This window comes from Danio aesculapii, chromosome 15 (assembly GCF_903798145.1).
Source record: "Danio aesculapii chromosome 15, fDanAes4.1, whole genome shotgun sequence".
NCBI classification, from domain to species: domain Eukaryota; kingdom Metazoa; phylum Chordata; class Actinopteri; order Cypriniformes; family Danionidae; genus Danio; species Danio aesculapii.
The window spans coordinates 3,060,560-3,071,687 of NC_079449.1; the positions used below are offsets into that span (position 1 = coordinate 3,060,560).

Sequence of the window (11,128 nt, forward strand, 5' to 3'; positions counted from 1 at the left end):
CTACATGTGCTGCTGAAGATTACAGACACAGATGAGAGGTATTCACTGACTGTAGGCTATATTTTGTGTTGTTTTGAACCTAAATACGGATGAAATGTCTGCTATATGTAGTTCTTCTGTAGTTGGGAACATATCGGAGACTATAAGGGTCTGTATGTGTTCATATATGTTCATTTATTTAGTTATTTAATATAATTACAGACGTTACAGTAGGCTGTTTCATACTGTCATTGATCTGCAGTTATAATTAACTCATGTTCATTGAAAAGTTAGTAATAAACATTTCTACACAAGTATTTAAGTGTATGAAGCATCTGTGTTGTGAGAAGTGCTTCTCATATGATATGTGAGTGACCTGTACAGCTTTTATTGTAGACATTTCCTCGAGTGAGAATGACGTCGGCTGAAACTTTCTGTCGTACACCACGCCCACCAAAGGGTACCCTTGTTAGTGGAAATGCAAGCCTGATAAAGGTGACCCGTACCAAACCGAACCGTACCGTACCGTACTGTACCAGCCAGTGGAAACGAGCCATAAAAAAGATCATGAATCTCCAATTCGACCCTACACACGATCTTAAGTCAGCTTTTCTACGATTCAGCCAATTATATAATTTTAAATTATGTATATATGATCTTTTTTTCACCAATTGTTGAAATTAAAGATGCAATTTCTACTGAAAGCGGGGCTCATTTTATGCATGTCAATTGTTTGTACGCTTATCAAAAGCAGTCTGGATAATATTGTTTTGCAAAAGGTTTTGTAAATCATGATAAAATATCTATTTTACTGGCCTTGAATATAAAAAATAAACTCTTTCAACCACAATACTGACTGATCTTCAAGGTAAAGATATTAATTATCATTTTTAATGCCATGTAAAGCAGCTATGTGATAATCTTGAGGGTAGAGAGCACAGAGTAAATAATAAAAGTCATTCAGTTAATAAGAAGACATTTTTTGTTTTATCATTAGTTCAGAATTTATTCAGGTTATATACGTTAAGATATATATATATATATATATATACATATATTAGGGTCGCTGATTGGAGCCTCGGCTGGGTCAGTTGGCATTTCTGTGTGGAGTTTGCATGTTCTCCCCGTGTTGGCGTGGGTTTCCTCTGGGTGCTCCGGTTTCCCCCACAGTCCAAACACAAGCGCTTTAGGTGAATTGGGTCGGCTAAATTGTGCATAGTGTGTGTGTGTGTGTGTGAATGAGTGTGTATGGATGTTTCCCAGTGATGGGTTGAAGCTGGAAGGGCATTCGCTGCATAAAACATCTGCTGGATAAGTTGGCGGTTCATTCCGCTGTGGTGACCCCAGATTAATAAAGGGACTAAGCCGAAAATAAAATGAACTGGGAAACATCCATACACACTCATTCACACATACACTACGGACAATTTTAGCCTACCCAATTCACGTATTCACCTTACTCTTTGCATTCGAGCGGGCGCAGCCATTTGAATCTTTTTGGCTCAAGACTTCCAGTCTCATTGACTTCCATTAATTTTCAGATGTTAAAAACAGCTTGTTCTGCTGCTTGATGTTGCAAACTGATATATTCTTATTATATTATTCTAATTTGTCTGTATTGTCATGAACACACTTCACTTGTCACTTGACACTTCACTGAAAAAATGATGTCTGCAAAAACTGTTGCAAACTATTTAATTGAATTGAATTTAAACAAACAATTAAATTGAGTAATATTCAACTTAATTTGTTTAAATTCAGCCCAAATGAATTGTTTACAACCCCTTAACTAAAAAAAATTTAGTAAATCCAAGGAATCATCTTTGAATATTTTTTTTCAGTGTTATTTGTAGAGTAAGCAGTTTGACTGTTTTCTGCAGTTTATTATTTCTAGTCATTTTTCCAATATAGGCAACTGAATCCGAAGTTCTAAAACAATCGCAAAAACCAGCACACTTCCACATTGAAGATTAAGGTCCAATAGCGCATGTCTTTGGACTTGTGGGGGAACCGGAGCACCTGGAGGAAACCCACACCAAGACGGGGGAGAACATGCAAACTCCACACAGAAACGCCAACTGACCCAGCTGAGGCTCGAACCAGCGACCTTCTTGCTGTAAGGCGAAAGCAACTACCCTCTGCGCCACCGTGTCACCAAGATCAAATTAATATCATATAAATATTATATTAGGATTTTTTTATTATTGCATAAGAATATAAGAATAATTAAGCATATTATCCATAATTCTAAAATATGTTATATATAATATCTGAAATGCACTGTAAAACCATAAAGTTAACGTAACTCAAATCATTTGAGGAAACCGATAGCAACAAACCATTAAGTTCTCAAACTAATCTAATGAGTACTGTGACTTAATCCATTTGAGTAAATGAAGCAATTTGAGCACAGTAAAACCCAATAAATGAAGAGAACTCGAACCAACTGAGTACTGAAAACTCAGGAAGTTAAGGCAACTCAACTGTTTGAGGAAACTGATTACTACAAAACCATTTGAGTTGAAGAACTAATCTATATGAGTAACTTACTGAACTTATTCCATTTAAGTTGAAGTAATGAGGTATTTAATTAACTCATTACCTTCAATACTGAGTTCAAAACTCTTTTCAAATGAGTAGAATTAACTTTCAGTAAATTTTGAGTTAACTACACTCATTTCATTTGATAAAGTTGTTACAGTGTAATTCTACTGTTGTTATAATAACATCAATAACAATAATAATATAAATATTTTTTTAAATAAATGCTGTTATTGGAGTTTACCAAGTAAAGCAGGATAAGAAAAAAAAATTATATGGTTAAATATTATCATTATAAATATTATACTAAGATTTTTTATTATCATTGCTTAAGAATATAATAATAATAACAAAGTATATTAAATAGTATCAATATTAATTATAAAATATCTTATATAAATTATGAAATAGTACTACTGTTGTTATTATAATAATAATAGTAATTAAAATAATAATAATTATTATTATTATTACTATTATTAATTATGATAAAATATGATTTGGTTAAATAGTACTAAATAATATTAAGATCATTACAAATATTATATTAACATTTACATTATTTTTGCATAAGAATATAATAATGATAACCAAGTATATTAATCATATTAAATCTTATTAATATTAATTATAAAGTAGAGTTTACATAAATGATGAAGAATACTATTGTTGTGGTCATTTTTAACAGTTAATAAAAGATACTATTTAGTTAAATAGCAACACAAAATCATTACAAATATTATATTAAGGTTTTTAAAATTATTATTGCATAAGAATATAATAATGATAACCAAGTATATTTAAATATTATCAATAATAAGTAAAATATTTAATTTATATAAATGATGCAGTATAATAGTACTACTGTTATAATAATAATAGTAATAATAATAATAATAATATATTATGAAAAAATATGATTTGGTTAAATAGTAGTAAACAAAATTAAGATCATTACCAATATTATATTAACATTTTTAAAATTATTATTGCAGAAGAATATAATAATGATATTTACATATTATGAATATTAATTTTCATATTTGAATTATATAAATTATGAAATAGTACAACTGTTGTTATAATAACATCAATAACAATAATAATAATAATAATAATAATAATAATAATAATAATAATATTAACATTTTTAAAAATAAATGCTGTTATTTGGGTCTGACAAGTAAAGCATGATGAGAAATATATATTATTTGGTTAAACAGTAGTACTAAATATTAAGATCTTTATAAATATCATATTAAGATTTTTTTATTATGATTGCATAAGAATATAATAATGGTAGCCAAGTATATTAAATATTATCAATATTAATTACAAAATATCTTATATAAATTATGAAATAGTACTACTGTTGTTATAATAATAATAATAATAATAATAATAATAATAATAATAATAATAATAATAATAATAATAATAAATTATGAAAAAAAAAATTATTTGGTTAAATAGTACTAAATAATGCTAAGATTATTACAAATAGTATATTAAGATTTTTTCATGAATATTGCATAATGTTATCAATATTAATAATAAAATCATCTTTTAAAAATATTATAGAAGGATTTTCATCATTATTGCATAAGAATATAATAATGATAACCAGGTATATTAAATATTATCAATACTAATTATAAAATATGGTTTATATAAATTAAGAAATAGTACTACTGTTGTTATACTACTACTACTACTACTACTACTACTACTACTAATAATAATAATAATAATAATAATGATAGTAATAATAATAATAATAATAATGATATTAATAATAATAATAATAATAATAAAAATGATAATGATATTAATAATAATAATAATAATAATAATAATAATAATAATAATAATAATAATAATAATAATAATAATAATAATAAATCATGAAAAAATATAATTTGGTTAAATAGTAATAAATAATATAATATTAATGATCATAATTTTTAAATTTTAAAACTTATTATTGCATAAGAATATAATAATGACATTTAAATATTATCAATATTAATTATAACATTTCAATGATATAAATTATGAAATTGTACTTCTGTTGTTATAATAATAATAACTCGGATAATAATAATAATAATAATAATAATAATAATAATAATAATAATAATGATAATGATAATAATAATAATAATAATACTAATAATAATAATAATAATAATAATAATAATAATAATAATAATAATAAATTCTGAAATAAATATGATTTGGTTAAATAGTAATAAATAATATTAAGATCTTTACAAATATTATATCAACATTTTTTATTGCATAAGAATATAATAACAATAACCAAGTATTTTAAATATTATTCATATTAATTATAAAATGTGCTATATAAAAATAAAATCTATTACTATTATTATTTAATGCGGTTATAGGATTTTATAAAGTAAAGCACGATGATAAAAGATATTAAAGCATCAAATATAATCAGCACACACAGGGATCATCTCCGGTCCGTCCTGCGCAACAGAGCATCATCTGTCACATCGTGTGTTTGATCTCACTAATCATACAGAGACGATTACAGAGGAAGATCTCTCATTATCGCAATGCTTTTCCTGCTAAGCTAATGATATCTGCAAAACTGCTGCATCCTAACCACAGAGCTAAAAATAACTCAAAACACAGAAAACAGCTGGTTAACAGATGTTTGCAGAAAGCGTAAGCATGATTTCAAAGATGCGGCGTTAATAACACACACACACACACACACACACCGACGTGATATCATAAAGCATCAATGCATACATGAGAGAAATCTGTCGAAACGGCAAACATCGATGTTTTAGGAAGTGAAATCTGCCTTTACGTAGGAGTCTCTTATCGCTTTATCTAGCGGAACAAGCTAAAAATGTCAACATCAATCTGACTGGCTAATATTTAGTAGTGTGAATGGTGAACATAACTCATTATTCAACACCTAAACCACATCTGTGAGGAACTGCGGCTGTTTTTACACAAATGCAAATATCACATTGCAGATATTCTCATTTTACTTAATATTTCTTGCTGACAGTCAAGTTAACCTCGATTTTACATTCTAGTCGCAAAAACCAGCACACTTCCACATTGAAGATTAAGGTCAATAGTGCATGTCTTTGGACTTGTGGGGGAAACCGGAGCACCCGGAGGAAACCCACAACAACACGGGGAGAACATGCAAACTCCACACAGAAATGCCAACTGACCCAGCTGAGGCTCGAACCAGCGACCTTCTTGCTGTAAGGCGAAAGCACTACACTCTGCGCCACCATGTCACCAAGATCAGATTAATATCATATAAATATTATATTAAGATTTTTTATTATTGCATAAGAATATAAGAATAATTAAGCATATTATCCATAATTCTAAAATATGTTATATATAATCTCTGAAATGCACTGTAAAACCCATAAAGTTAACGTAACTCAAATCATTTGAGGAAACCGATAGCAACAAACCAATTAAGTTCTAAAACTAATCCTAATGAGTACTGTGAACTTAATCCGTTCGAGTAAACGAAGCAATTTGAGCACAGTAAAACCCAATAAATGAAGAGAACTCAAACCAACTGAGTACTGTAAAACTCAGGTAGTTAAGGCAACTCAAACCGTTTGAGGAAACTGATTACTACAAACCATTTGAGTTGAAGGACTAATCTATATGAGTAACTTACTGAACTTATTCCATTTAAGTTGAAGTAATGAGGTATTTAATTAACTCATCACCTTCAACACTCTATAAAGTTCAAAACTCTTTTCAAATGAGTAGAATTAACTTTCAGTGCATTTTGAGTTAACTACACTCATTTCACTTGATAAAGTTGTTACAGTGTAATTCTACTGTTGTTATAATAACATCCATAACAATAATAATATAAATATTTTTAAAAATAAATGCTGTTATTGGAGTTTACCAAGTAAAGCAGGATAAGAAAAAATATTATATGGTTAAATATTATCATTATAAATATTATACTAAGATTATTATACTAAGATATTTAGTAGTGTGAATGGTGAACATAACTCATTATTCAACACCTAAACCACATCTGTGAGGAACTGCGGCTGTTTTTACACAAATGCAAATATTACATTGCAGATATTCTCATTTCATTTAATATTTCTTGCTGACACTCAAGTTAACCTCGATTTTACTGTAATAATTCAAGTACGTTATAACAATAGTGTATGCACACAAGCTGTGGTTAAGTTATTTTCTCTTGTCTGAGCTTATAAAAGGAGCAGACGTCCAGACAAATAGATATATATGAACCTTTTAAACAGTTTTACACCACAACAATGAATATATTTGAAGCTGCTTTTGATATTTTAATAATAATAAATTATGAAAAAATATGATTTGGTTAAATAGTAGTAAACTAAATTAAGATCATTACCAATATTATATTAACATTTTTAAAATTATTATTGCAGAAGAATATAATAATGATATTTTTTATTATGAATATTAATGATCATATTTGAATTATATAAATTATGAAATAGTACTACTGTTGTTATAATAACATCAATAACAATAATAATAATAATATTAACATTTTTAAAAATAAATGCTGATATTTTAGGTTATTCAAAAAATAAATATAATTCTTTTTCATTATTTATATTTTAATCTCAGTTTTAATGTAATAACTCATGTATGTTGGAACTGTAATGTCGGACACAAGTTATGAATAGCAGAGGGGTTTTAAAATTGTCTGAGCTTGTAAAATAAATCAACATCCTTATATTAATCATAGAAAATACCAAATATATATGAACCAGTTTTACACCAAAGCAATGAATATATCTGAAGCTACTTTTGATGTTTTTGTTAGTAAAAAATAAATAAATATATTGTTTTATTTTTTATCTCAGTTTTACAGTAATGTTTAATGTAAGTATAATGTCGGACACAAGATATGGTTAGCAGAGGTTTTATTTATTGTCTGAGCTTGTAAAATGAATTGACGTGCAGATATATATGAACCATAGAAAACTGTTTTACACCAAAACAACAAAAATATTTTAATCTACTTTTGATATTTTAAGCAATAAAAAATCTTTTATACATCCATACACATATATATATATATATATATCCATACACACACACACACACATATATATATATATATATATTATTTTTTTCTCTCTCTTTCTAAATATTTCTCAAATTATCAAAATATTTAACAGAGCAAGGAAATTTTCACAGTATGTCTGATAATATTTTTTCTTCTGGAGAAAGTCTTAATTGTTTTATTTCGGCTAAAATAAAAGCAGTTTTTAATTTTTTAAACACCATTTTAAGGTCAATATTATTAGCCCCTTTAAACCTATATATTTTTTTCGATAGTCTACAGAACAAACCATCGTTATACAATAACTTACCTAATTACCCTAACCTGCCTAGTTAACCTAATTAACCTAGTTAAGCCTTTAAATGTCACTTTAAGCTGTATAGAAGTGTCTTGAAGAATATCTAGTCTAATATTATTTACTGTCATCATGGCAAAGATAAAATAAATCAGTTATTAGAGATGAGTTATTAAAACTATTATGATTAGAAATGTGTTGAAGAAATCTGCTCTCCGTTAAACAGAAATTGGGGAAAAAAATAAACAGGGGAGCAAATAATTCTGACTTCAACTGTATATACATATATATATATATATATATATATATATATATATATATATATATCTATATATATATATATATATATATATATATATATATATATATATATATATATATATTGTTTTTTGTTGTTGTTTTTTTTTACCTCAGCTTTACAGTAATAATTATTGTATGTTGTAACTGGTGTCAGACACAAGCTGTGGTTAGCTGAGGTACTTTATTCTTGTCAGAGCTCTAAAATGAATAGACACATACACACACACACACACACACAGTTTAGATGCAAAAATCTCTAAATGCCGTTTTATATTTGATACTTTTAAAATTATTATCCAACAAGAAATTTTACTTTTATAGTGATGAATAAGCTATTTTCGTTGCTTTTAAAGTGAAATAACTGAACATAAACATAGGAGGCTGAGAAAATGATGCTAATTTAGCAAAAAGTTTCATATGGCATTCATAGGTCTTTGCATCTGAACTCTTATATATATATATATATATATATATATATATGTGTGTGTGTGTATTATTATTATTTATTTTAACTGAACTTTTTACTTCAGTTTTTCAGTAATAATCAATGCATGTTGTAACTATGGTGTCTGGACTTAAGCTATGGTTAGCAGAGGTATTTTTTTCTTGTCTGAGCTTGTAAGAGGAACCGACGTCCAGACGTCAAGATAATGCTGTCTCGTAAATAAACCGCGGAAAACCGTTTTACACCAACTACTTTTGATATTCTAAGTAATGATATATATTTATATATATATATATATATATATATATATATATATATATATATATATATATATATATATATATATATATATATATATAATTTCAGTTTTACAGTAATAATTAATGTATGTTGTAACTATGGTGTCTGGACTTAAGCTATGGTTAGCAGAGATATTTTTTTCTTGTCTGAGCTTGTAAGAGGAACCGACGTCCAGACGTCAAGATAATGCTGTCTCGTAAATAAACCGCGGAAAACCGTTTTACACCAACTACTTTTGATATTCTAAGTAATGATATATATTTATATATATATATATATATATATATATATATATATATATATATTATATATATATAATATATATATATATATACTATATATATATATAATTTCAGTTTTACAGTAATAATTAATGTATGTTGTAACTATGGTGTCCTGGACACAAACTGTGTTTAGCAGAGGTCATTTTTTTCTTGTCTGAGCTTCTGAAATGAACCGAGGGTCCAGACATGCTGATAATGCTGTCTCAAGTTCTAAATGAACCGCGGAAAACCGTTCACACCAAAACAAGAAGTATATTTGAATCTACTTTAAAGTAAACATTTTAATTATCATTTATATTTTCACCACAGTTTTACTGTAGTAAAATAATTGCAGGAAGTCAGTGTGCACGGTGGTGTTTAGTAAGGGAATTTGTGTCATTGTAACCACGGAGATTCCGCGGAACTCTAATCGCTACAATGTATCATTTTTTTCGAACTCCGGGATTCCGAACGAACAGTTACAATGTTGCAATTCAGCCGAACACACACGCGCGCGCACAGCCCTTTCATCACAGAGCCGCGCGGTCCCGTTACAATCACACACGCTCGTCTCCGCGACCGGTGTCGGTCGGTACCGGAGGCTCTGGACACGCAGGAAATGTCGCGGATCTCGGACGGGCCGCTGCGGGTCTCAAGCGCTTTTTCCTCTTTGCAAAGCGACACAAAACACACAAACGCACGTGTTTTATTACCTTGCTGCGGATCTGACCGGACGTGGAGACCTTCCGGATGAGTTTCTGCGGGGACCCGTGCTCCTGCTCTGGTTCACTGTCCGACGACTCGGCCTCAGCAGCTGCAGCAGCAGCACCGACCGCCGCCATCCTGCGCTCCAGCCCCCGGGACTCACACTCACAGACGTGCTCCAGCGGGACCGGCCTTACAGCGCCGCCGCACGGACACAAAGAGCACTGCAGGCATACAGAGGGAACGCGCCCCCTACCGTGCACAGACGAGCTGACACTGATTCCCCCCTCTTTCCTCTCTCACACACACACATCTATAAGACACATTTATAACACATTTATAACACACACACTTATAGTACACAGACTACATGCACACTTACAGACTAACACAACACACACTGATACAATCCATTCATTCATTCATTCATTCATTCATTCATTCATTCTTCTTCAGGTTAGTCTCTTATTTATCAGATGTTGCCACAGCGGAATGAACCACCAACTATACCAGCATATGTTTTACACAGCGGATACCCTATCAGCTGCAACTCAGAAACACCCATACACACTCATTCACACACACACACACTCATACACTATGGCCAATTTAGTTCATCAATTCCCCTATAGCGCATGTGTTTGGACTGTGGGGGAAACTGGAGCACCCGGAGGAAACCCACGTCAACATGAGGAGAACATGCAAACTCCACACAGAAATGCCAACTGACCCAGCCGGGACTCGAACCAGCGACCTTCTTTGACTATCAATAATATTTTGTCATGTGTGTGTGTGTCTGTGTGTTTAATTAAGAGATTTCTGGATGCTACATGAAAAGATGCGAACAATAATATCACAGCAGCAGCCCACAGCTTACTGAAGATAATAGACAGAGTGTGTGTTTCCTGTAAAGAAACACCCTAGTGTAATAAATCCAGGATGATGGCTGAGTGTGTGTGCATATGTGTGTGTGTGTAACAGGGTCAGAAGCTGGGCGGTGCTGTGGAGATGCTGAACGCCTTTTGTTTGTGTTTGTGTGTCCAGTTTCACATCTGTGTTTCACATCTCACCAACACACACACTTCCTCATGAAACACACACACACACACACACACACACACACACACACACACACACACACTGCTCTCTTTGTTGGCACAACCATTCTTGTGTATGATGACTTGGATTTGTGTTTGAGT

General features: G+C 30.1%; 1 protein-coding gene across 1 annotated transcript in view; it reads right to left on the bottom strand.

Moving 5' to 3' along the window:
• LOC130241817 (diacylglycerol kinase delta-like) overlaps nucleotides 1-10,070 on the bottom strand; it is an 87,026-nt gene extending 76,956 nt beyond the window's left edge. Inside the window, 1 exon segment of the mRNA XM_056473780.1 lies at nucleotides 9,938-10,070. Within this exon segment, the coding sequence (XP_056329755.1) occupies nucleotides 9,938-10,066 (129 nt within the window). The 5' untranslated portion in view covers nucleotides 10,067-10,070.
• Between the last annotated feature and the right edge of the window lie 1,058 nt (nucleotides 10,071-11,128).